Here is a 27,659-nt window from a genome sequence, read left to right on the forward strand (position 1 = left end):
AGCAGCCGCAGCAATGGCAGGAAGAAGAGAGAGGGTAGCTTATTTGCTAAAACAGCTGCATCGTGCGTCGTGAGTGTTTGCTCCTACAGGAATTTGTTCTGTTACCTGGAAATCATGAACCAGCTGGGAGGGCTCCAGCAAAGCTGTCTTATTCCCATAGAGTTTTGTCAGGTTGACAAACGTTTTAAAACATAAAAATCATAGCAATCATTTGTTGCAAGACAAGCCTTGATAAATATACAGGTCATAATACTCAGGAACTAGATGTGATTTGGAAAATGTGCTGTCGTTTCTAGAAAGCTATTCAAATAGAGTTTTTTTCCTTATTATTGCGAGAAACAGCCAGCAAATATATGTTTCTCAAGGGTGGACTTTGGTGTTTGCAGAGAGTTAGGTCACAGAAGATTCAATTTAGGCCTATGACAAGTTTTCATAGGTGCAAAACGTAACTGCAGACTTACTAGTTTTTCAGTATAAATATGAATTTTTGCCATGTGAAATGTTTCAAATGCCAAAATGCAGTTCCATGTGTGTTAATAGAAATGCTGCCAAATTACTTTAAAAACTGGTTTCAGACTATAAAGTATATGGTCAAAGAACTGAATTCCTGTTGCAAATTTATAAAATTGCTGTTTTGTTTGTTTATAGCTCTCAATTTTCTTGGAGAAGTTTTCATGGCTATTTTGGAAATGAAAACTTGTGTAATTAACTGATACATCAGAAAGATCTTGGAGATGCATTTTTTTAAAGTTCCACTCTGTATTTTCAAGTTGCTACCTAAGAATACTAAGAGCCAAATTACAAATGACTTGAATAGAGAAAACCCAGATAGCAAAAGGAAGGTTTAGAGCTGAAATACAAATGACAGCAGCATGAGTTCATGCTATGGCTGCCAGTGACATTTTAGAAGCATTTATAGTTTTCAAAAAAATGTCGTAAGGCTCTAATCCAGGTCAGCTGTGTGGCATTGCAGCTTTAGAAACTTCCCCACCCCAGCGTTTTTTTCAGGGGTCAAGAAACAAGAGCACCTGGGGCTGCTGCATATTCGATTTGGATGGTGGCCTTGCAGCAATTTTTGTAGAACTACAAATGCTTCTAAAATAGCGTTGGCGGCCATAGCATGAACCCATGGCTGCTGCCATTGGTACTTAAACCTTCCTTCAATATTTGGGTTCTCTGCAGTACATCCGTAAGGTTACTGGCTTCCAGGGTGGGGGTCCTGAAGCTCAGGAATTGCAAATGATCTCCAGACTGCAGTCACCCTGGAAAAAGTGGTTGCTTTGTAGGGTGGACTGTATGGCTTTATACCCTGCTGAGGGCCCTGCTCTACCCAAGCTCTACCCTCAATTCTACAGGAATTTTGCAACCCTGAGTTGGCAACTCTCTGTGTTACTGTTGTATTTGTCAAGTGAACCCAAAGGAATCAACTGGTCAGACACATGAGCATTTTCCACTGGAAGTAACGCCTAAGTCTTTCTGCCAACAGTGCACTTAATGCAAATTATCTACTAGGGTTTCCCAGACTTTTCTAGCCTGCAGGCACTTTTGGAATTCTGACTCAAAATGACGAGCACAACCACAGAATAGCTGTCATAGGAGAACAGGCAGGGGGGAAATGGTGCCCAGGGCAAATTGGCGCCCAGCCTCTCCCCCTGTGCCCTATGGCACCCCACCCCATGCCCCCCCCACTTACCTTAGTTCAGCTGGCTGAAAAAGCAGCCTGGTGGAAACTACACTTCCCAAGAGACCTTGTGAGCCCCAACTCCTTCAGAGGCCACCCTGTGGGTGGGGCTCACAAGGTCTCCTGGAAAGTGTAGTTCCCAACAGGCTGCTTTTCCAGCCAGCTGAACTAAGGTAAGTAGGGGGGTGGGGGCGTCATCATTTTCTGCCCCGTTTGACCCCAATAACGTTCGCCCGGGGCGCAGTGCCCCCTCCTGTCCCATTGCAGCTATGCTGCTGCATAGGAGGCAGAGCCATCCACAAAACGTCAGTGAGTGAATTTATGCATAACTCTAATAGTAAATCTTCAACTTTTCACACAGAAGCTCTGTTTAACAAGATATATTAAAATTAACATTGGTTTTTAAAAATTGCACAGACACAGTTTACCTTTAGTCACGCAATGAAGATCCTTGTGCTCTGTTGGCAGTGTCTGCCAAAGCAGTTTAAAAAATTCACAACCAATTAGATGCCCGTTGGGGTAAAAGTTCCATCTGGCTTGATCACTTTCTCAAAATACTTGATGGGCCCTATGTTGCCATGGGTGCTGTGTTGGGGACCCCAGCATAGATTGTAGACAATCTTATCTTCATGACAAGGGGCTGGACTGGATGACCCTTGCGGTCTCTCATGATATGACAGGGGATTGGACTTGATAGCCCTTGTGGTGTTTCCCACCTTTATGATTCTATGAAAACAGCCCCATAAAGGAGACTTTTGACATTGCTGATCACTGCTAATCCGGTTTGCAGTTATGGTTTGCTGTCTGACTAAAGCAGTCTCCAAGCTGTGAGCCATGACTTCTGAACAAAGATACTGGCTGCCTTGTGAAATTTTCCTCTTTGATCCTCCCAGAGAGACTAAGGTCATAGAATCCCTACTTAAATTGCATGCAAACTAAATTCAACAGTTATCCAATAATATGTTTTAAAAAACTTAATTATTATTTGGTAAGGAAAAATTATTACCATTTTAAGACACTAGATGGCAGGATACTGTTGTGGAAAAAATATATAGCCTTGTTCTTGTTTCTTTTCATTAGATGCATGTGCCCTTCTCACTCTCACACTTATTTGCAAGGTAAGGGTATCTTTCTTTGTGTGTATTCAAAGATTATCCACTGATAAGCGATGAAAAACGCTGCAAACTTTAAAATCATGAGAAAACTATATGAACATTTGAGGGGAAAAAACCCCTAGAATATATGCGGGGTAAAAATCCTAAAATAAAATAAATATTGATTTTATTTTCAAACCTAAACTTACTGCTTTAAAACATAAAATGAATGATTTGTTACTAGGATTCAGTGGGAGACCTGATGGGGACATGGGCAGCTTCCAGCATTGGCTTGATGTCACTTCCTGGTTTTCCCAGAAGTGATGCCATGCCTCTTTGGGAATCGCTGGAAATGGTATGGTAAATTTCTCTAGAGAGGCATGATACAATTTCCAGGTTTTTCCAGAAGTGACATTATGGCGTAGCCCTATCAGCCATTTTGATTTCTCTTACCACTACTCTAAATGGAGGTGGGAAAGCTGAGCTGAGGATCCCCAAACCCAGCCCTGCCAGGTGGACAAGTGTCCCTATCATGATTTAATATCTACAATTGAAATATATGGTATAATTATGAAATGTAAAAGTAGAAATACCAAGTAAAAGCTGTAAATTTGTATACTCTGTGCTACCTTAGCACATGCATCTTTGTTTTTGACATGGGGAGGGTAGGACAAACTACTTTTGTCTGAGTAGATATATGCAGCGTATTTTCAGTGAAATATGCATTGTTTAAACATGATTCATGTTGTCCATAATTAATATGCTGTAACATGCATGATCTTATATTCTAATAGCAAAGTGGGCCAAATCTTTGGATATTTAAATCCAGTGCCCGCAGATGTAAAGAGGTAAGACAGATATTTTTACAAGCCTGGAAGGAGCCTCGAGTTTGTAGAAAAATGTAAAATCTAAAAATAAAAATTGCTTCCCTCCCAACGCCCCATCTCCAAATATCCATACATTTTTCAACACGAAACTGGCAACCCTGAGAGGAACTGATTTTTGTAGTCACAAGATCTGTTATGATTCCAGAACTGCTGCCAATGTGGAGACAGAGGAAGCAGGTGGGTGGCTGGGAATACTACTTCTATCACTCCTTTTGTGAGAGGGGGAGAGGAAGCAGGTGGAAGGCCAGGACAGCGATGGGGGGCAGAAAGAGATTGCTGGGGTGGCTGGCTGCAAGAAAGAATGATAGTGAGTGGGACATGAAGAGAGAGAAAGTGACTGACATGGAGGAAAGAAGGAACAAGAAAAGGGGTGGTAGGAGGGAGAGGTGAGAGGCTGACAAAAGTAGGTAGAGGAGAGGATGCGAAGGTGGGAGGAATGGAATAGCTGCTCCTGAGAGCTTCTTGTAGGTCCCCACTTGTCATAATGCATTATTGAAGAGTTCAGCGTTTGAATACTGTAAAGTTTATCTTGATATTAAGATACAGCTGCCCTTATAATGACTCTGAGACAGTTTCTCTCTAAGGTTGTCAGTCTCTAGGTAGGACTTGGGATTTCCTGGAATTACCAACTGATCTCCAGGCAAAAGAAATAACTTTCACTGGAGAAAATGGTTTCTTTGCAGGGTGGACTCTATGGAAACTGTAGCCTGCTAAGGTCCCTCCCTTCCCCAAACCCTCTCCTACATAGGTTCCACCTCTAAAATCTGGAATTTTCCAGCTTGGTTTTGGGAGTCCAAATTTTGTAATCTAGGATTGGACCCAGACCTCGGAAACTCACCCACTCCCTCCCATTATTGCAGCTTTCATCCCTCCTGGCTTATGTAGATAAAAAGTATGTGCTTTTGGTAGGAAAGATATGGACAGAAAAGGAAACCTGTGACGTCTGGGGACTGTGCACACTGCAGTCGCCTAATAAGAAGTCGGCTGTAGAGTTCCAGAAAGAAAGCAGGAACTCCAGTCTGGTTAGTGTGGCTTTAGCTAGACCAAGATTTTGCCCTATATCTGCCATGAACACTTTGTCAAAAAAAAAGTGTGGATATGGTCTAATCAGTACCCAAATCGCAAGGAGTCCTCTGTTAAGCTGCTTTTTAAAAGAATGCATACTATTGACACTTTTAAAAATATTTGTGCCATTAAATGTAGTGGGGTTGGGCACTTGCAGGCAGAAATTGTAGGTTGTGGAGGAATCAATGAGCACATTTAACCATTGTGATGAGATTCTAAAAGGGTGACTTTACTGTGACTCCTCTTTAAAAACCAACTTACGTTTGATGAACAAGGAAAACAATAAAAATTTTCTAAGCTCAATAAAGTCTTTAACAAAAGCTTAGCTCTGCCAAATAATACAACAGCAGGACATCTATTGGCTATCAAAAGAAAATAGTGTAAGTGGCTTGGAGGGTCTTTGAGATGTCAGATTAATTACGGAAAGTACAACAGGCTTAGCCATTAGGGGAAGTCAACCATGAACAGGGCTGGTGAGAGAGTGGAAAAATGGCTAAGGGTAGCAGGCCTGAGTATGAATAGAGAACACAAAAAAGGATTTTGAAAATATATTTATGTGTTTAATTATTTGGGTCACCACTCCTGTGCACCATAAAGTATATGTAGACTATTCAGCATGGCTTCACTCATTAGCCATGAATTCAAACAGCAAATATTTAATTCAGCTACCAGACAGAAGGAGTGGTGTGGTCTATGGCTGGGAGTAAAAAGGGCAGCATTAGATTTCTGTGGGGATTATTTCTGTCTCTCTTATCCAGAATGTTCTACTCTAAAAGATGATATCGTTTATTTTTCCCAGTTTCATAGGAAGAATTTTTTAAAAATCTGTGCATTTCCTCAAACTAATTTAAGTCACACAGAATGAGAAAAAAAGGAAGGAGTGTGCATGTGTAGGGCTAGTTTGAAATTCATGAATAAAACTTGGGAAATTTTAAGTCTCAGATAAAAATTTTAGAAGTTCAGTGATCAGGTTTGTGCTTTTCAAAACAAGGAGCAGGAACATTTTGAAAATAGCTGTATTAACTGAATTACAGAAAGTCTAATCTTAATGGTATTATATTATCCAGTCACCTAGAGACAAGGCAGTGATATTTTGCCCAGTTTTACTCCTTTATTCCTGAGAGTGCCTCAAGAGCATGTAGGAACTGCTGCCAGGCTCAGGTTGAGCTGAGCTCACATAGAAATATTGCTTCTGTGCAGAGGTGTACTGGGGGAAAATGGCAACCAGAGCAACACCTGCTCAGGATGCCCCTACGCCCCGCATCCCACTTAGCCGGCAAGGCCGGGCCTGGTGGCAGGCGGCTCAGGTGGGCACCGCAGCCACAGGCCGGCTCCTGCCTGAGAGCAGGCCTCCCTATCAGCAGGGAGGCCGGGGAGGCAGGAGCCGGCCTCAGGCTCCCACCTGAGCTGTGAGCTGTTGAACTGCGGCTGCAGGCTGGCTCCTGCCCAAGGGGGCTTAAGTCCTAAATCAACTTAGGCTGGCTCTCGGGCAGGAGCCAGCCTGCAGCTGTGGCGCCCATCTGAGCTGCATGCTGTTGAGCTGCAGCCGCAGCTGGCCTCCCTGTCAGCATAGAGGTCAGGGAGTGCAGGAGTCGGGCTGCGGCGCCAACCTGAGCAACACAGAGGGAGCCACTGGGCATGAGCCCGATGCCCCCCCCCCACATCATCAAACGGGATACCCCATGTCCCTATTGGCAGTACGCCATTGGCAGTACGCCACTGCTTCTGTGAAGTAAAGTTCCACGGGGACATCTTCCAACATACTGCAGAATCAGTGCAGGATAGTGTTTAGTGTTGATTTAGGACTGGAAAGACTAAAATCCAACCTCCACTCAGCCACAATATTCACTGGATGTTTCTGGATGAATCAGTCTCTTTCAGCCGAACTACACAAGTGTTTTGTGCATAAAATGGAGCAAGGGAGAACTCTGAATTTCACCCTAAGTAATCAAAAGGAAAAATGTGATACATTTCTGTGATAGTAACAACATTTTTGAGCAATCAAAATGTGAAATGCTAAAAGATAGAAGAAAGAAATGCCATATCAAAACCCTGAGGTTTATGCTTCAAAGAAAAGAATCCACAGTGACCTTTCCTTTTGTTATTTTACTATTAACCTTGTATGGCCAAAGGTCATATATACGTCAATACATCACAACAGATGAAACAGAGAAATTAATGTAACATAACAAAACAATAGAAAACAAAATACCAAATCAATAAAATGCATATCCCTCAAAATCTGCAACACGTTAAAAATAATATATAACACTGGGCCTGTACAACTTCTGATAAGTCAACAAAATAGTATCATTTTAACAACATTTTAGTGAAATCATTATTGCTAGATATTTAGCAACAGCTCAGATTGTTTCTGGATCAAGATCTTCTAACAATAATGACAAAACCCAAGAGGCAACTGGTATCTAGACAAAATAGGAATAATTCAGGGGGCTTTGGGAGCAGACCTTTGTTCACAAAACACCAAGACATCATTTACAGTCTCTAAGGCACCAGATAGACATTCACAGAAGCGTTCTGAAAATGGAACTTTAGCAAATTGTCCTCTTATTTCTGCTGTTGGCAAAACATTCAATCTTCTGACCATAAAAGCAGTGGGAAAGGGTTAAAGGGGGAGGAATCCCTAATGCAGGAATGGAGTATAAATGTCTATCCCAGGTTAATATATTGGCACAATCAAGATTGATTACCTTTTCCTGATCATCTTTAATGCTTCCATGTAATCCATATTTCTAACCATAACAAAGGAAAGGCCAAGAGACTCAACTCTATGAATTACACACCTCTTAAAAGATCTTCTAAATTTATATTCCTTTATAAGATACAAAAGCCCACCTGGGCATTGTTAGGTTCTGAAAAAAAAATTAAATCTCAAATTAAAGGCAGTGATTCAAGCCCCGGTCTCCAATGAGCATAGTGCAAATTCTACTGCAGGAGCAGTTCCTGCTACACAGTGAAGGCACTCTTGCCATCCTATGTAGGAACTAAAGAAGTATATAGTCCAGGGACTCAGAGACTCCATAGATCCAAATGCTTGCTCCAAACAAGATCTTGAGGATTATTTTGGCAATAAAAGCCTCTATAGTCCACAGTGACCATTTCCTTCCCTGAGGGTCTTTTGGACTGAGACTATCTGTTTCTGAGGTCCCTGGATTCAGACTGAGGGATTGCTATGGTAGGCACTGTTGGGGAGGGGTGTAGCTTGTCTTATTTAGTGGTTAAATGGTTTTAATTATTTTGTATTTCATGCCATATGGTTTCAACTAGTATAGTGCAGACCAGATATGGCTAAAAGATTGCCTAGAAGTACACTAAATTACTAATTTTACAGAAAACACAGATTTTTCTGATTATTCTTACAAAATTTAGTATATAACTTCTTTTTCAGGCAACGAAGCAGCTTTAGGGAAAACAGACTATGCTTTTGAGGTAAGCTAAAACTACATGGTATGTTTTCTAATACGTCTGGTATAGGTATTCTGCGCATGCACAGCTCCAAATAGTTTGGGGTCTGGAAAATGCCATCAGGGAAAGTAGAAGCTGCACTTTCAAGGCCCCTTGTAGTGCTTTAAAAAGCAATTCCCTGAAGCTGTTGTGTTACTGCAAAAAAAGTGAGAGTTCCAGAATCATTAAAAAAGCATTTAGTTTGTCCCTTAGTACATATGGAAGTACAAATGAAAAACTGTATTGTATTGATTAAGTCATTATTTATTGAGCGTGAAACACATTGGGTACTTGGAAAGGTTACTTTTGTAAGCCTCGCATTCATATAGCTACTTTTCCGAACTGTATTTATTGTGTAACTTTGCAGATGGCTGTTTCCAATATCCGATATGGAGAGGGAGTTACTAAAGAAGTGGGAATGGTAAGGTGATCTTTCTTGTATGTTTTGATACATGAATTTTCAGTGAATTTGTACAAAGATACAGACATTGTCGTGATGTGACATCACAGAACACAAAGGGAAAAATCACTACCACACTTCAAGCAGCTAAACACAGCACACAACATTTACATGTGCAATGTGTAATTATAATAGAGATGTGCAAAAAGTGCAAATATGCATGAAAAACCTAAAAACCAGCTTCATGGACCCAGAATAATAGGGAACAAAACAGAGAGCTACTCTGCTGCAACTGTGGCAAACCTCGGGAACATAAACAGTTTCAAACCTCCAGGCTGTAAAGACCCGCCTCTGGGGTTCCTGCCTTTACTGAGTCTGCAGACATTCTTTAATCAGTCTATGAAACATCCATTAATGTTACATCGACCCCACGGGTCAGTAATGACCTGTGCTTGCTTGAAAGTTGCTTGAGGTCCTTGCCATTAAAATTCTAAAGTCTAAGGTGAGTCTTGAGATGCAGTCTTATCCAATTCTAGACTGTCCTGCCCCTCTGTGACAACAGTGATGAGTAAAGAGAAGACAGAAGCTGAAGCAGTGATTGTCACAATGAGGTAATGAAAGAGCAGCAGCATTGAGGAAGATACCCATCTCACCATATATCAATGCAAAATAAACCAGTCATGGGATGGGTTGTTTTAGGCTTTCTGGATTGTGTTGGAAACAATCTTTTTTTTTTTAACAAACTGTATCTGGATTTGTGTCACTCTTGTTCTATGTATACTATTATAAAATGGTCCCCATTTTATGATTATTGTGTTTGTAGTTGTAGTAGGTACGCTTCTTTAGAAGAAGAGGAGGAGAAGGAGGACTTTGGATTTATATCCCCCCTTTCTCTCCTGTAAGGAGACTCAAAGAGGCTTACAATCTCCTTTCAATCTCCAAAGGGGCTTACAATCACCCACGTGAGGTGGGTGAGGCTGAGAGAGCACCGAAGAACTATGACTAGCCCAAGGTCACCCAGCTGGCATGTGTTGGAGTGCACAAGCTAATCTGGTTCACTAGATAAGCCTCCACAGCTCAAGTGGGAGAGTGGGGAAAGTGATTAAAGTGCACCTGCTCTTAACCACTACACCACACTGGCTCTCAATATGCCAACTGCCAACAATATGAAGGTATCTGTAGAGAATACAGAACTGATACAATTTCAGTCCTAAGGAATGAAATTGTTCTTTAGCTGGACTGGTAAGAAGCAAGGAGTGGGTAATCCAACCTATCATTCTGCTTTAGCTTTGATATGTCTTGTTATAATTAAGATTTTTTTTCCTTCAATATGTCATTATCATGATAAAGACTAAATTGTTCTATTTGGAATGTGCAAGTAAACTTTGCAGATTTTACATGCATTACTGTATTTTCTAATTCAGGGTACTTTCCCTGATGTCTACCAAGCTTTTTTGAAAGTGGGTATAGCTACTGTAAGGGAAGGCTTGTTATTGGTTGCCCTTATGAAAATTTTCCACTGCAACAACAACCAAAGTCGCCATAAGCTAGGCCTTCCTTAGAGTGTGTGGTGATATTCCCTTTTCAGGCTTTCCTTTTATCTCCCCCTTTACTTTCTTCCTCCATCCACCTCCTCTTTAATTTCTTTTTATTCCCCTTCTGTGATTCTTTCCCACAATTAGGAGAGAGGTATTGTGTGTGGTGCCTCCTCCTACAGCAGCCATTTGGGATTTGGCTCTGCCTTCTGCAATAGCTATTTTGGGATGGTGCTCATTACCACTTCTCAAAATTCCAAAGATGCCTGCAAGCTCAAAAGGTTGTGGACTCTTGCTCTAAATGCTGACTAAAATATTACAAGAAGTTTGATATTTAGTTATTAATGATGGAAATACTCGGGCTCTTTAGATTGGTTTAGAATTTTGACCTCTTTTTGTCTTTTTTAAATGATTTTTTTTCACTAGGACCTGCAGAATATGGGTGCCAGAAATGTCTGTGTGATGACAGATCAGAACCTCAGACAGCTCCCTCCTATGAAAGCAGTCTTGGATTCTTTGACAAAAAATGGGATCGTCTTCAAGATATATGACAAAGTAAGAGTGGAACCCACAGACCAGAGGTACTTCTGCTCTGAAACACTTGTGTCAATCAGCTCTTGCCAAGTTAAGCTCCATTTATACTATCATTTTACAGCTAAATTTCTGATGAGCTACTGATGTTTGCTTTGGCCAGAAATCAACATTTTACCTACTTTTTTGTTTCATGGTAATTTTACTACACTGACATTTTGAGATTGCATTGTAAGCTTCCTAACACAATTTTTAAACAGCTGAAGTCCTTTATCAGAAACAAACCATCTCCTTTTTTTCTACAATGCTGCCCTGAGCAGAGTAATACACCTCTGAGCCCAGTGACTTCAATGGTCTTACAAGGGTATAACTCTGCATGGGTTTGTAATGTGAGGCTCCCAACAACACACTAAGTTGGATCCAATGACTCCCTTCCCACAAGGAGAAGACTTCTTCCAATGGAAGGAGATTTTCTTTGTTGTAGGATGACTTCTCACTTAGCAGAAGTTAATAATTGAATCCACCAGTTCCTGTGGACTTTTGACTATACTATTTGCTTTGTGGCTGTTGTACTATTGTACAATTTATTATTGTAGTTTCAGAGCTTAACTACAGTAGAAGAACTGCAGTAGAAGAACTAGATTCAGGTCCAGTAGTACCTTAGATCCCAACAAAATTTTCAGGGTGTAAGTTCCCTTTGTCAGATAACTGACAAGGTATCTGATGAGAGCTTTGATTCTTGAAAGCTCAGACCGTGAATATCTTGCTGGTCGCTAATGTGCTTCTAAACACAAATCTATTACTGTGCAATTATTGTTGACTTCCTTGTCTGTCTTCTGAAAATTCTGCAGAACTAAGGTTGTAATTTAGCAATCAGAAGTAAATTTAGATTGGCAGAGAATATAAAGAGTAAAGGGAAAATATAATCTAATTAGTCATTTACGTTTTATTCTGATTAGATATTATGTATACTAGTAAAGTAAATCTTATGTATGATTATACAAGTAGGACACTGCTGTGTGAATATTTCGTGTACAGTTTGCCTGCAAACTGTGTGTTCCAGATTCCTGAAGACTGGATCCAGAATAGAGTGTTCTTGGTTGGGGAAGTTTTTTCCTCAACTTTCTTGAATATCAGATTCCCATGGCTTAAAATAAGAAGAATGTACAAACTCAGATTAAAAGTTATTTTGGTTAAGAGTCCTGATACTCAGAAGGGTTTTCAGGAGGGTTTTCATCCCAGAAAGGTTTTTATCCCTTAGCAAAAACCTTATAGCAACAGGGGCCTAAGGACTCCAGAGCTTTGGGGTAGCTATAGAAAATAGGGTTACAATCTCCAGTTGGGGCCTGTAGATCTCTCAATATTACAACTGTTCTTCAGATGACAGAGTTGCCCTGGAGAAAATGGCTGTTTTGGAGGGTAGACATTATGGCATTGTGCCCTGGTTAGGTTCCTCCCCAAAATATCTTCCTAGATTCACCCCCCAAAATCTCCTGGCTGTGCTGGATGGTGAGTCATTGCACTTGGCCTCATCCGTCAAGAGCCTGGCAGTGATCCTGGACCCGGCGTTATTGCTTATGGCCCAGGTCACTCAGACAGCCCGGGTAGCGTTCCATCATTTATGGCAGGCACAGCAATTGGCCCCATACCTCTCCCAGTCAGATCTAGCCGCAGTACTCCATGCAACGGTCAGGCTTGACTATTGTAACTCGCTGTACGCTGGCCTACCTATGACTGTGATCCGGAAGCTTAAACTTGTACAACATGCGGCAGCCAGACTCCTTACGGGGATGTCCAGTTGGGACCGGATCACTCCAGTTCTGTACCATCCTCATTAGCTGCCCATAAAGTTCCGGATCATGTTAAAAGTGTTGGTTCTGACCTTTAAGGCTATTAGCAGCCTTGGGCCTGCATAATTGAGGGACCGCATCTCCCCATACTGCCCTGCTAGGTCCCTCCGGTCTTCGGAGGAGAACCTATTGGAGGTCCCTGACCCCAAATGCATCTGGCTGGCCTCTACCAGGGCCAGGGCCTTTACGGCCCTGGCCCCCCTCTGGTGGAACAGACTCCCTAGAGAGATCAGGGTCCTGTGGGACTTACAGAGTTTCCGCAGGGCCTGTCAAACAGACCTGTTCCGCCAGGCTTTTGGCCAGCCGGGCTGACTCTAACTACATCTGGTCTCCAGTGGGCTCAGTTTGGGGGGGTTGTGATTTTTATCACCATCCGTGTATACTCTTAATAGTTACTGCTTATTTTATTAAAAAATTTGTGGATTTTAAATTGTTAAATTATTATGTTGTGTTATTTTATTCTGTTGTTCGCTGCCCTGAGCCCTTCGGGGGAGGGCGGCCTATAAAGTAAATAAATAAATATCCCCACCCAGAACTGGAAACCCTAACAGAAAAGTGCTTGCTACATGTGGAGGGCAGTGGATATGCTGCTGGGAGAGGGTTGGGGAGATTAAGGCCACTAGCCATAGCCAAGCAGAACAAATCTATCTGTATAGTTTTCTGTTTTTAGAAAGGGAAGGGATATAGATCCAACCAAGAGTTTGTGAGTTTTTCCTGATCATGGCTAGCTGTGTGGTCCTCATTTTCACAGATATCAAGGCTGAGGAATCACCAGTGCACCTGATCACAAGCTGTATCCCTTTGTTTTCTTTCTTAGTTATTAGAATGTTATGACAAGCTATGAGTTGTTTTGTGGAGTATGATAAAGTTTCAAATAAATCAAACATTCTTTTCTTTCCAAGCTTCATGGATGCCATCGAGTTTGCTAAAAAGGGGAAGTTTGATTCCTACATTGCTTTAGGAGGAGGTTCTGTAATAGACACTTGTAAATGTGCCAATCTCTACGCATCCAGCCCTGAGTCTGAGTTTTTAGATCATGTCAATGCTCCCATTGGAAAAGGAAAGCCCGTTACAGTCGCTCTCAAGCCATTGATTGCAGGTACATTTTAAATTATTATAAAATGGCAACTTTTGTCTGGGGGTAGTTCTGAATTTTCAAATGCCACGTCATAGGCAGGCTTAACCATGTAACGTGGCTGGTTGGGAGACTGACAGAGGTTTCTACGTGGTCCTCTGAATGAGCTATTAGTGGGTTTAATAATCAAGCAATTTCACACGAATTGCCCCCAGGCATAGAGATTATGGGTTAGATCCCCAAAATCTGTAACATTGGCAGGGGCATATCTGCCAGAGGGATATGGGGAGTCAATTGACCCTGGGGGCCCCCCATACCCCTCCCAGGCCATGGTGATGGTACTTTCCCTCAATTCAAGAATCCTTCCCTTAATAGGAGAAGCTATTCTAGCAATGGGTCTGTTGCATTGGGAAGGGTTTCTTGACTTGTACTAAAGAAAGTACCATCTCTGGTGGACCAGATTCATGGGATCCCACCATATGAGAATCCATTAAGTCCAAGTGGGTGGTCTTCATGTTCAAGCCGAGATTCTATTATATTGTAAATATCTATTCTTTTTTTTAAGTTCCTACAACAGCTGGAACTGGAAGTGAAACGACTGGAGTTGCTATTTTTGATTACAAAGAACTAAAAGTAAAAACTGGTAAGGATTTTATGTTGCACCTTGGTTCTTTCCCTGGATCTTTTTTCAGTTCTATGGCACATTATTTTCTCTTATGTTTAGTTCTTCCCTTTTACCATATTCAACAATAGATCTCTCAAGAGGAAGTGTCTTGCCAGATGTTTATAACAGTAAAATACACATGTAATCTAGGGATCACAATTGAAAGGAGAACAAAAACAGAAACTTGAGTTTCCAAAAACTTTGTATGTTATACTCTTTCATTTGCTTAGGACAAGCTCAGGATTCCTTCATATATAGTCCATCTGCTGGGGTAGGGGGAAGAAAAAGAGTTGAGGTAGCAGGACAGAAAGAGAGAGAAAGAGAGAGCTGGGGTAGCAGGGCAGAAAGTGAAGAGAAAGGGTGACAGGATGGCAGAGAAGAAGGGGGAGAACAGAGGAAAAAAGATGGGGATAATGTCCTCTCTCCACAATATTCTTGCAGATCTCCACTTGCTAGAGCCCACTGTATTTTTTTCACACAACAGGGTTTACTGCTAGTATTAACATATGTTGGTCTTTTTCGAAATTCCTTGTGAGGCCAGTGAAACTTCTTAGGTGGATGCCACATACAATTCAGAGTGGCTTGTGGATTTTTCCTTGGGCTAGGTACCGAAAGAATTTCAAGGGAAGTAAAAAGAGTTTCAGTAAGACAAGTGAGATTTTTAAGGTGGCAGGATGGTCCTGTTCATAATATAGATATAACAAAACAAACATACATGTATTTGTCATATATGAGTCTCAGTAAAATGTGTTGTGGGGGAGTTTAATGGAATACTGTAAAAAATCTTAGTTTTTATGCCAAGGAAGAAGTGTTGTCCATGATATATTATTTCTCATAAACGTTTCATGCACATATCTACAGAGTAAATACTTTTCCTTTAACAGGTTCTTAGAATATTTTTTCCCTATAAAATTAGATTATCCTTTCTGGGATCATATACATATCATTCATTCATTCTTATTTTCAAGAGCAGGAATCTGAAGCTTCGTTGCAGTGCAGCTCAACATTTACTAAGCACATTTTATAGAGTTGCAAAATCCTTTCCCTATTTTTAATTATACATTTATGTAACGTCCATGTTTAGGCATTGCATCTAGAGCCATCAAGCCCCATTTGGGCCTTGTTGATTCCTCACATACCATGCATATGCCTGAGCGAGTGACTGCCAACAGTGGTTTTGATGTGCTTTGGTAAGTATCTTTGATACATATTCGAACCTATCTTTTTAATTTACTGTCAAAGGCTTTCATGGCTAGATTCAACTGGTTCTGGTGGGTTTTCCGGGCTGTGTGGCCGTGGTCTGGTAGATCTTGTTCCTAACGTTTCGCCTGCATCTGTGGCTGGCACAGTGTGTAACAGACTTCCCTCTGTGATACACCTCTGAAGATGCCAGCCACAGATGCAGGCGAAATGTTTCTGAGAGCTATCATACTTCATTTCTGGGTTATCTTCTGAAGTCATGTAGTGACGCAGACATTGTCACGCCCCCATGTTCCCACTCCCAACTTTATTTTCTAACTTAGTGCTTGCCTTAGGTAACATATGCTGAAGTTTGTAGCTTACTTGGTTACAAGAGATCCCATAGTAAAAAAAAAAACCCAATTAAACATGAAAGTCTTCTCTCTTCCTCTTTGACAGGAAGTACAGTGTGAAAAGGAGGGAGAAGGCTTTTACCAACTGTAGAATGAAATCATTTGTGCTACAGACTGGGCTGCATCACATAGGAGAAACTTGACTGTGAACTGGCCTCAGAGTACACTATGATCCAGGAAAGTAGAACAAGTTCAGACTCATCTTAGCAGGGCAACATACATCAGGAAACAAGAGTTAGCAGCAAACAGCCCGAAGATGGCCAGTGCACGCACAAACTGCATAGAAGATTATGTTTAAATCCTTATACTTAATATAGTACATTAATGACTCAATATGACTTGTCTTTTGTGATGCTTGAAAACAAATACCTAAACTGGGGTGCTATTTTTGTGCTGAAACATGACACAGTTGGGAGCATTCACTTAGCCTTCTTTGTAGTGGTTTTGTACATTCACTAAACAAGACTAAATGAATTCAAGTTCTTGCATTTTATTGATTCTCTCCATCCATTTTCCTGCCAGCCATGCTCTTGAATCCTATACTGCTCTTCCCTATCATAAGCGCAGTCCCTGTCCTTCAAATCCAGTGCACCGACCAGCTTATCAAGGAAGTAACCCTATCAGCGATGTCTGGGCCATCCATGCGCTGCAGATTGTTGCCAAATATTTAAAGAGGTAAAATATCTAATGGCTGCATCTCCTCTGTAAAGCTTGCTGCCATGCTATGCCATGAGGGAAAAATAAGCTGTCTAAACTCAAATGAGTCTTATTTTGTTAGGATAAGTAAAATGCTTACAATGGCTTTCTGAAGTCAGAAAACAGAAGATGCCACTTAGAGGATTTTCTTTTCTGGCACAAGTTTAAGTAGGACAACAAGAAAACTTGCTAAGCAGCTCAAATGCATGTAATGGAAGTTGCATAACAGGTCTTGATCATAAAAAGGAGCATATAAACGTTTCATGGACACTAGTGTAGTGGGCACCACTTGCTAGAAATCATGCTATTATGTACTACCATCTCCTGTGACCATTATTGACACAGACCAAATTCTTCTGATTTGCAAAGAGACACCTTCTCTTATACTAGTGAATTTTGAATAATGATACATACAAACCATGGCCTTTGCTGCTCTCAAAGAAACTGGATGCATTCTTAGCATGGTTGCTGGCCATCGTTCTGCTGTGGTTTCATCATGCAAGCAGATAGGCAAGAATTGTGCCCCACACAAAGTCCCAAATAAAGCTTGCTTCTGTTAAGTAGGCCTATGAAAACTGTTGCCTATGAAAGCTGATGCCAGGATAAGCCACTTCATTTCTTAATTGAATAAAATATTTCTGTTATGCACAGAGCTATCAAGGACCCAGAAGATCAGGAAGCAAGAGCTAATATGCATCTTGCAAGTACTTTTGCCGGAATTGGCTTTGGGAATGCAGGTGTGCATCTTTGGTGAGTTGAGCACAAGCTTGGCTGCTGTTCTGTTGCTCTACTTTTGTTCTATGTGATTGCGTAGTAAAAATTCAGCATCTTAAAAATAAACAGTCACAATTGTTAGTTAAAGGAACCCTTTTGACAGCAAACCAGAGCATTTAAAAATGTGTTTTGGCCGTTTAACAGTGCAGCCTAGAACAGAGTTACTTCAGTCTAAGACCATTGATTTAAATGGGCTTAGACTGGAGTAACTGTGTTCTGGATTGCACTATAAGATACAATCAGTGCTGTATGACAGTTTCTGATATAAAAGCTGACTTTTTTTTAGGAGAAGCAAGTTGGGACATCTCAAGAGATGGAATAGATCTCTAGAGATCTATTTCCTTTATTTAACCCGCCCCCCTTTTCTTCCCAGTGGGGGACCCAAAGTAGCTTACATCATTCTCCTTTCCTCCATTTTATTCTCACAACGGTACTAAGAAACAAATTAGTCTGAGAGTGTATGACTAGCCCAAAGTCATCCAACAAGCTTCCATAGAAGAGTGAGGAGCTGAACATGGATCTCTCAGCTCTTAATCTGACTTTCTAACCACACAATATTGGCTCTCCATTTCCTAAACGGATTGTGGATAGGATCCTTGATTTCTGTCAAGCACTGCTGATAAATTCATCTCTAACTAATCCTCCTGTAACATTTATGCCTAATCCCTTGAATGACGCAGTGTCTGAACATGAAAGAAGATGTCTGAAACAGCACGTAGATTATTTTAAATAATCTAATTAAAATTATCTGATTGCATAATATGATAAAATTGCATAATATGATAAAAATATTGTCATTTCTGAGCTTTATACCCAATAAGTATTATTAGGAATGTTCTCCCTTGAGAAGAATATTCAAGCACAAATTTAGGGGAATATTGAATAAGGGATTCATATGCTACCTCTCCTCTTTCACATGGTGCTTTGAAAGCAATCAAATATTTATCTGAGTTGCATTATTTGAATAATTCCATAAACTGAGTGCTGTAATGACAGCATCTGTGTAGCACCCCAGTACAGCTAAAGGAGGGAAACATGTTTTGATAACTAATCATGTTATTGTTTCTAATTTCATTGCGGTATAATGTGCTTACAAGTCATAACATCACTGATTTCCCAGTCCATAATTCTGTGAAAATAAATATTTGTTCTGGTATCCTTGGACTGGTGTTCATCACTTTGGGCCCCATTGTCAGTAAGAGAGAAAAAGAGTCATGGCCACACATCTGTTCAACTGCTGTGTGCCATTTGTGAGTGTGTGCACATTTGTGTGAAACAGAAACACCCAAGCCTTTCTGAGTACAGAAAGGACAGATTAACAGATCTGCCTTCCATATGTATAACCTTGTCCCACTGTATATGGAAATTCAAAAGCTCCCATGTGGACCAGAGAAGCAGTTCCACCTCAGAATAAGCAAGACTTCAGGTGCGTGAAAGAGGCATGATTCAGCTGAACCGTTTGCCTCCAGCATGAGTAATGTATGGGCATTTTATTCTGCATTCAGGTACAAATGGCTATCAGCCTCATTCAGCTTCAAAATCAAACAATTGTATGGCACATAGATTTTTGCTACTATTTCTTCATATCCAAAGCACTGGTTTAACCACTGAGCTAATCAAAACATGAGTTAAGCCAAAATATTTACAGATCCACTGAGAGCTGCCTGGTCACACATTTTAGTTGTTTACTGGATTTATCTATCTATGCAAAATTCTAATATGTTAATAAAATAGTTCTTTTTCTTCTAGCCACGGCATGTCTTATCCCATTTCTGGCTTGGTAAAGAATTATAAAGCAAAGGACTATCATGTGGATCATTCTCTAGTGGTAATAATTTGCATACATCTGTTATTTATTTGCATACTTATTGCTAAAGATACCTTCAAGTACTCCATAAATCCACCTTATTGTGAGTCAGACCATTGGTCTATCAAAGTCAGTATTGTCTACTCTGACTGGCAGCTGGTGTCCAGGATCTAGAGAGCTTAGTCACTGTCATGGTACTAACCCAAATCCTCCTACTGATATATCAGTATTATGGTTAACATGCACTTTGCTTTCCTTTAGCCACATGGTCTCTCTGTCGTGCTGACATCGCCAGCAGTGTTTACTTTTACAGCACCCATGTGCCCTGAGCGTCACTTGGAGGCCGCCCAGATAATGGGTATGTTTCTGTTAAATATACTAAAACAAAGGAAATTCATTTCGAATCAGTGGACAAAACTACTTTCAGCCCTTTTAGGCTTCATGACTCTAGAACTTGCTGATGCCACCCTTAAAAATAATAGTTTCATTTCAAACCCAAACATACACCCACAAACAAAACTGTTCTGAGAAATAAGGTGATATTCAATGCTTACTCCCTTATAAAAATGCCTGACCACTATAGTAGTCTTTGGAGGGCCTGATTTGGGTGCCCCCACCTTCTGAGATTAGGTGGTTGGCAACCAGTGGCAAAGCTACAAGGGGGAGCTGGGCGTACATCTGGGGGGCACAAAAATCACCCGACCCCCTTGCCCCTTTGCTCCACCTTGCCAGGCCTGGCCCCTCCCCATCAGCCTGGCCCATTTTCAGCCGGCAAAAAGCTGTTTTCTGCCAGCTGGAAAAGTTAAGTGGGAGGGCCCACAGGGGGGAGGGGGTGGGGCTGCAGGGAGGAGGAGGGGCCGCAGGGGGGTGTAAAACACAAAGTGCACCCTGGGTGCGCTCCTGCCCAGCGACACTTCTGTTGGCAACCCAGGAGAGAACCTTCTTGGTCATGGCAGGCACCCAAGCTCTGCAACTCTCTCCTGAGGGAGATTCATCTGTCCCTTCTGTTGCCATCTTCCACAAGCAGGTGAAGACTTTTTATTTCATTTGGCATTTTCTTAGTGTTCCCTCATTCCTAAGCAGCATTTTAATTATTTTTACATTTTATATGTATTTTAACTTTGTTTTTAATTGTTAGGGTGGGTAGATTTTTGAAGTTTTAAAATGTGGTTTTATTATGTACATTTTAAATTGCAAGTCACCTTGGTGGCTTTGTAAAAACAGAAGGGCTGCATACATATTTTAGAAAGAAAGAAAGACAGACAGACAGACAGACAGACAGAAAGAAAGAAAGAAAGAAAGAAAGAAAGAAAGTTGATGTTTTTACAGAAATGGCTGGTGTGCATAAATAGTACATTCAGTAGATGCTACAATAATTGAAAAGAAATGTCCTCTTATTTGCTAAAAGCCTCTTTCTTCTTTTAGGAGCTAATATCAGCACAGCCAGAATGAAAGATGCTGGGTTTGTTTTGGCAGATACTCTCCGGAAATTCTTATTTGATCTGAATGTTGACAATGGCTTAGCTGCTCTGGGTTATTCTAAAGCGGATATCCCATCCTTAGTCAAGGGTACCCTGCCTCAGGTAGGACACATGGCAAATACATTTTCTTTTAAATAAACGTTCACTCAGAAATTTTTTGTCATGTTAACTTTGTTGTACTGTTGATAGCAAATAAGAAACAAAATATTGGATCAAATCAGCTATCTCTTTTTACGCAACACAGACATTTCTTGATAGGAGATAGAGTTCTTTTTTCCTGAATTTTTCTCCCATATCATGTGTTTATTTTCTGAAGGAATTACTAACAACAAATAATCTTGTCCTGTAAAAAAAGGCTAAATCAAGGCAGCTGTATTCTGGGTCTGATATGCTTTGAGAGGTGAAGAAGGTCCAGAAGTTGAGAGCCAGTGTGGTGGTGGTGGTTAAGAGCAGGTGGACTCTAATCTGGAGAATCAGGTTTGATTCCCCACTCCTCCACATGAGCGGCGGATTCTTATCTGGTGAACTGGATTTGTTTCCCCACTCCTACATTCCTCCTGGGTGACCTTGGGCTAGTCACAATTCGGTCAGAACTCTCTAAAACTCACCTACCTCACAAGGTGTCGGTTGTGGAGAGAGGAAGGGAAAGGAGTTTGTGTCACCTTGAGTCTCCTTACAGGAGACAAAGGCGGGGTATAAATCTTACCTCCTATTCCTCCTTCTCCTCTTCTTCTTCTGTTAGAAAGCCTTTGCTTCTTTAATAATCAGACTGACAACCAGGTTCTGTTAAATGGGCTAGCTTCTAATAGCAGCTTGAAATATTGCTAAAGACTTGGATAAACCCAGTGCAATACAGACTATGGAACATGGTCCAAATCAAGGCTCCATGCCTGCTTTTTAGGCTAAAAAAAATCAGGAAAGCCAGTAATGTATTAGCAGCATAAAATTAAATTTGCATGTTTATCACTTTGTTTTTGAATCCAGGTCTTATTTACATTTGCTGTCTTAAAGTGATGAAATACATTGTGCTTAAGGTTCCTGTTCTGGAAACTTCAACATTTCTTCAGATTTTTTGGTTTTCTATATAGAATCATAAAATCGTAGAGTTGGAAGAGACCACAAGGGCCATCAAATCCAACCCTCTGCCATGCAGGAACACACAATCAAAGCACTCCTGGCATATGATCATTCAACCTCTGTTTAAAAACCTCCAAAGAAGGAGATTCCACCACTCTCTGCCCCTTTCGCACATGCAGAATAATGCACATTCAATCCACTTTCACAACTGTTTGAAAGTGGATTTTGCTATTCCAGACAGTAAAATCCAGCTTCAAAGTGCATTGGACGTGGATTGAAAGTGCATTATTCTGCATGTGCAGAAGGGACCAGTGAATTCTACTGTCGAACAGTCGTGACAGTCAGAAAGTTCTTCCTAATGTTTAGGTGGAATCTCTTTTCCTGCACCTTGAATCCATTACTCCGTGTCCTAGTCTCTGTGGCAGTAGAAAACAAGCTTGCTCCTTCTTCGACATGACATCCCTTCAAATATTTAAACATAGCTATCTTGCCCCCTTTAACCTTCGCTTCTCCAGACTAAACATTCCCAGCTCCATAAGTCTCTCTTTGTAGGGTATGGATTCCAGTTCTTTTACCATTTTGGTTGCCCTCCTCTGGACACATTCCAGCTTGTCAATATCCTTCTTAAATTGCGGTGCCCAGAACTGAACACAGTACTTTAGGTGAGGTCTGACCAATGCAGAGTAGCATGGTACAATTACTGCCCTCGATCTAGACACAATACTCTTATTGATGCATCCCAGAATTGTATTGCTTTTCATGGCTGCCATATCACACTCCTGTCTCATGTTCAGTTTGTGGTCTACTAAGACTCCCAGATCCCTTTCACAAGTACTGTTGTCAAGCCAGGTGTCACCCATCCTGTATCTGTGCATTTCATTTTTTTCTGCCTAAGCGTAGAATCTTACATTTATCTCTGTTGAAATTCATTTTGTTAGTTTTGGCCCAGCTCTCTAATCTATCCAGATCATTTTGAATCTGGTCTCTGTCCTCCAGAGAATTTGCTACCCCTCCTAATTTGGTATCATCTGAAAATTTAATTAACATGCCCTCTATTTCATTACCCAAGTCATTGATAAAAATATTGAATAGCACTGGGCCCAGGACAGAACCCTGTGGCACTCCACTACTCACTTCTCTCCAGGGTAAAATGAGCCATTGATGAGCATTCTTTGTATTCAGCCAGTCAGCCAGTTACAAATCCATCTAACAGTTGCATTAGTCCACATCTTTCCAGCTTACTTGCAAGAATATCATGGGACACCTTGTCAAAGCCCTTACTAAAATCAAGGTATGCTACATCCACAGCATTCCATCAACCAAGTTTGTCACTCTATCAAAAAAAGAGATACGATTAGTCTGGGATGACATGTTTTCGAGAAACCTATGTTGATTTTCAGTGATCATATTATTCCCTTCAAAGTGCTTACAGACTGTCTCTTTAAGGATCTGCTCTAGGAACTTTCCTGGTATTGATGTCAGGCTGACTGGGCGGTAGTTGTTTGGATCCTCTTTTTTCCCCTTTTTGAATTTGATTTGAATTCATTTAAAGTATTCAGGTGTTCCTGTACTAGCTCTTTATCTATTCTGTGCTGATTTCCCCCACTGATCCATTTCCCCCAAATTGAGCACTGTTTTTCTTTTGGGGAAAAACCAAGGCAAAGAAGGCGTTGAGTAGTTCTGTCTTTTCTCTGTCCCCTATTAGAATTTCACCATCTTTTCTATGAGGTGACCCTATCATATCCTATATCACTATATCATGTTGGTCTTGCATACAGAGAGGTAACATCTTTTGCTGAAGTTTGGAGAAAGGGCAAAGCAAGGTCACACCACAGTTATCACAGAGCAGAATCCAACTCTCTTGTTTAAGTTGTCATGTTATGTCACAGGTGTGATTGGATAAACAATGCACTGGTTCATCAACATATTCAAACTGATTGACAGAAGCACAACATTCCAGACAAGTTTCTAGGGCGCCCGTGAAGGAAATCCTGCTGAATTAATGAGTATTGATTTTTTCAAATTTAGAATTAACTGTAGCATTAAGTAGTATATGAGTTTATTGATTTCAAAGTCTCCTTCACTATGAAATATACAAATAAGCTGAATAGGAGGGTTTCAAGCACAGTTACTTGTAGAAGTGTTCCCTATTCCCGTCTTTGGTTTGATCTGAGCAAGGGGAGACACTGGAATATACAAGGATCAATACAAAATGCCTTCGGGCAAATTTAAGACCACAATTCCAACTGCGGGGATTTATTGCCATCAGAACAGGAGATAAAACGGGCACATATTAATCAGGGAAGGAGATAAAATCAGCATATGTTGATTCAAAAGTTTCGGGGGATTTGAAATATTGTGATACAAATATTTACCTTTCTAATATATATTGTATCTGATAGCACAGCATAGCATGGAACTCTGATTGAAGAATAAATTATGTTTGTACAGGTTTATCCTGTAGAAGTATTCAAATCTGAGGGCAAGCTAATTCTTTTCTTTCTCCTCTTATAGCCCTGAACAGAACAGTTATAAATTATTTTAAACCACTCATGATTTAAAATGGCTGGCTGGTTACTGGCTACTTTACACAGTTTCACACACACACACTGATGTCCTTCATTAAAGTCAGGCTTTCTCCTTATTCAGTGTTGAGCTCTACCAAAGCAAAACCGGAACATAAATGACATAAAGAAATTGATATTATATTGAATTAAGCATTACTACAAACTAATGTGTCTGACAAACTTCAACTGTGCAGTAAAGTACTAAGTTTGGCAATTAAAATACTGGAGAGTGAAGCTTGTATTTTCAGGAGCTTCTGTGTTTTCTGTATGTTTTCATTGCCACTGCAAATCCATAACAGCAGCAGAGAATCCATGTAGCAGTTTTTCCTATACACTCTCGCTTCAGCCACACCCCACTATCAACAGGCTTTGGCTTACTAGCTTTTTTGAATTAAGTGAAATTTTGAATTTTGAATGAAATTAAGTCTTCAGCTTTTTTCATTGCAGATTAACTCGCTAGCCCTTTCTTTTTGTATAATCATAGCAAGAAGAGCTGGGGACTTCTTTTTCCAGAGGAGCTAGTAGATAGTGCAGTACATTACTGTTCTGCAGCTATCTAATAACTGCTGATTTTTTAAAAGCCAGGGGAACGGCCTTCCAGTGCTGCAGAGACAAAATGATAGCTGCAGGGGACTAAGACAAAGAAGACATGACTTTCAAAGCCTTGTTGTGAGATATCGGCCTGGCTGCCAAGCTGGATCCAGTTGTGTGGTGAAGAAGAAGGGGGAAATGGATTTATCTCCTGAAAGGAGACTCAAAGGGGCTTACAGACTCCTTTCCCTTCCTCTCCCCACAGCAGAGACCTTGTGAGGTTGGTGGGGCTGAGAGAGTTCCTAAGAACTGTAACTAGCCCAAGGTCACCCAGCAGGAATGTAGGAGTGGGGAGTCAAATCTGGTTCACCAGATAAGACACCGTCACTCATGTGGAGAAGTGGAAAATCAAACCCAGTTCTCCAGATTAGAGTTCACCTGCTCTTAACCACTACACCATGCTGGCTCTCCCAGCTGAGCCCATGTATGAGCTGAGCTTGTTCGTGGTCTTGCAGCCCTTCTGATTTCTGTATTAGAGTAAATCCACTTGTAGGCCTGTAGAGCCCTGTAACCATTAGCCTGTAGAGCCCAGAAAACCTACGCACACGGACAGATATCTACACAAAAACTCCAATCACCATCCAGGGCAAAAAAGGAGCACCATAAAAACTTTGTTACATCGCGCAAACAGAATCTGTGAACCTCACCTCCTGCAAGATGAATTGAATCACCTAAACAGGGCCTCTACAGGCTAATGAAGTTACTCTGTAATACAGAAATCAGAAGGGCATGTAAGACCAATTAGACAAGCCACATGGAACAACGTGATAAAGAGGCCATCTAGAGGGAAAGTGTTCTTACCTATACATCAAGGGAACCACTGATCGCATAGGAAAACTGATGAAGAAGCACAACCTACAAACAATCTACAGACCCACTAAGAAAATTCAACAGATGCTACGTTCAGCAAAGGATAAGAGGGATCCTTTAGCTACTGCAGGAGTCTATCGCATACCATGCAGCGGAAAACCCACCACAACTAAACTTCTATAAACCTTGCTATACCCTTTCTCAGGGAAAGATGACAATCCGGTCATGCGTGCTGTGGCAGAAGTTGCAACAGTGCACAACTGCATTGTAAAGTAGGGCAGGTTCTCTTTAAAGATAAAAGACTCGTGCTTATGCTCCGGCTTTGTCAAAACCATTATTGTTATCAGTGTTAAATGCATCACATTAATAAATGATCCTTTTTATGCTCCCAACGGCTATATAGCAACACTTTCGTTTTCTAAAGTTCATGAGAAAAGGTATAGAAATGTACTCATTACCTTAATGGGCAGTACTGCACACGCACATCCAAGGATTCAGGCCCCACTTGGAAGTTGGATGGGAAAGTATTTGAAGAATAGGGCCAGAGTGTAACAAAAAAGAGACAGAACGTGTACAAGCTATCATTTTCATCACATTAATATTGCCACCACATATTCTGGAGTGAGCCAGCAGGTTTCATCAAGATTACTGATGAGTATATCACAGCTTAATCAATTACTAACGAACAGAGGACCTTCAGTCACCATTGTGTTAGAAACAGTTATTGGTGTTTGCCGAAACATTTATATTATTCTTTTCCTTTTCTTTTTAAGGAACGAGTGACTAAGTTGTCTCCTCGTCCCCAAACTGAAGAAGAATTATCTGCCTTGTTTGAAGCTTCCATGAAACTGTATTAGTTTGAAATATTTAACATTTTTTCAATAATCTCTAAAGTTTACTTTGTCTATTCTGGGGCAGTGGAATACTCAGAAGAAATAGGGATAACATGGTAATGAACGCAATTCCGTTATTCAGAGGGTTTTTTTAATTACTCTCGCTTATTTCTAGGTATGATCCAATAAGTTCTCATCTTTCTTTTACTCTTTAGTAAAATTAATGAATTGAGATGTTTTGATCTTGCAAAAACTGTGTCCTAAAAGGATTTTCTAGCTTGTAATTTCATTGTATATATGATATGAAGTGGTCAGTCATTACAAATACAAAAATAAAACTGTACAAGTTTGGAAATGCTGCCTTCCATTTCTCATTCACAACCAGTCAAACACAGAAACCTTTTTATGGCAGCATTGCTCTCTTAGCAAAATAAGGTTTTTACCCACCCACTCTGGATTGGGACTTTTGCAGCAGTACTCTGGATATAAGGCTAGAAGTCAATTTATTGAATGTAAAGGAGGTTGGGAGAAGGAGATGGAATATTTCCAGTTATTCCCAGATAGTTCAGGTACTGGGCATACAAACTACTGGGTCCCTATGTCCCAGCCTGCTTTGAAAATGTCTGGGGCTCAGACTTCCTCACCTTAGAGCAGAGACAAGTTGAAATACAATTTAACATAATTGAATAAATATATGTAATATAATTCTACAAAAAAGAATTAGTACAGAGATATGCTACAAACTCAGTGGTGTACCGCTAATGGGAACATGGGGTATCCCATGTCCCCAAGCGCACATTGTTCCCTCGTATGGGGGGGCACCGGGTGCCGACCAGGTCCCTGTGCCCAGCCTCTCCTGTGGTGCAGCAACCCAGCCAGTGCCTGGTGGCTCCCCCCATGCCAGGGTGCCACGCAGGCTGAGTTGTTCACTGCAACCGCAGGCCGATTCCCAGCCTTCCCCCCCGGGAGGCCAATGAGGGCAGGAGCTGGCCTACTGCCGCAGCACCTGGCCTAGCCCCCCACTGCCAAGCCCAGCCCCCCCCACCTCCTGCAGGGCAGCTTTTGACCTCCCCAGGCCCTGGGGACAGCAGGAGCCAGCCTGCAGAGAAGCTGGGGGGCAGGGCTCAGTGACAGGTGGCCCAGGAGCCGGCCTGCTGCTGTGGCACCCATCCGAGCCCTCCCCT

General features: G+C 41.1%; 1 protein-coding gene across 3 annotated transcripts; it reads left to right on the forward strand.

Moving 5' to 3' along the window:
* ADHFE1 (alcohol dehydrogenase iron containing 1) lies at positions 1 to 26,820 on the forward strand. 3 transcript variants are annotated; one of them, XM_048507973.1, is made up of 14 exons: positions 1 to 69; positions 2,762 to 2,799; positions 8,137 to 8,177; positions 8,560 to 8,613; positions 10,554 to 10,708; positions 13,411 to 13,607; positions 14,149 to 14,226; positions 15,332 to 15,437; positions 16,362 to 16,514; positions 17,187 to 17,285; positions 19,059 to 19,137; positions 19,378 to 19,474; positions 20,542 to 20,699; positions 26,416 to 26,820. In XM_048507973.1, the coding sequence occupies exons 1-14, from the start codon at positions 14 to 16 to the stop codon at positions 26,497 to 26,499; spliced, it is 1,395 nt and encodes a 464-aa protein (XP_048363930.1). In that variant the 5' UTR covers positions 1 to 13; the 3' UTR covers positions 26,500 to 26,820. The 3 variants fall into 3 exon arrangements, with proteins under 3 accessions (XP_048363930.1, XP_048363932.1, XP_048363933.1); XM_048507975.1 differs by having other exon boundaries at positions 26 to 34; XM_048507976.1 differs by lacking the exon at positions 2,762 to 2,799 and having other exon boundaries at positions 29 to 69.
* The last annotated feature ends 839 nt before the right edge of the window (positions 26,821 to 27,659 follow it).

This window comes from Sphaerodactylus townsendi, linkage group LG09 (genome assembly GCF_021028975.2).
Source record: "Sphaerodactylus townsendi isolate TG3544 linkage group LG09, MPM_Stown_v2.3, whole genome shotgun sequence".
Lineage (NCBI taxonomy): Eukaryota > Metazoa > Chordata > Lepidosauria > Squamata > Sphaerodactylidae > Sphaerodactylus > Sphaerodactylus townsendi.

Bases quoted from the DNA above. Each gene is read 5' to 3' on its own strand.
- ADHFE1 (XM_048507973.1), top strand. From the start codon at position 14: ATGGCAGGAAGAAGAGAGAGGGTAGCTTATTTGCTAAAACAGCTGCAT. The intron at 14,227-15,331 runs GTAAGGATTTTA...GTCCATGTTTAG, and splicing joins AGAACTAAAAGTAAAAACTG to GCATTGCATCTAGAGCCATC. The intron at 15,438-16,361 runs GTAAGTATCTTT...TTTTCCTGCCAG, and splicing joins AGTGGTTTTGATGTGCTTTG to CCATGCTCTTGAATCCTATA.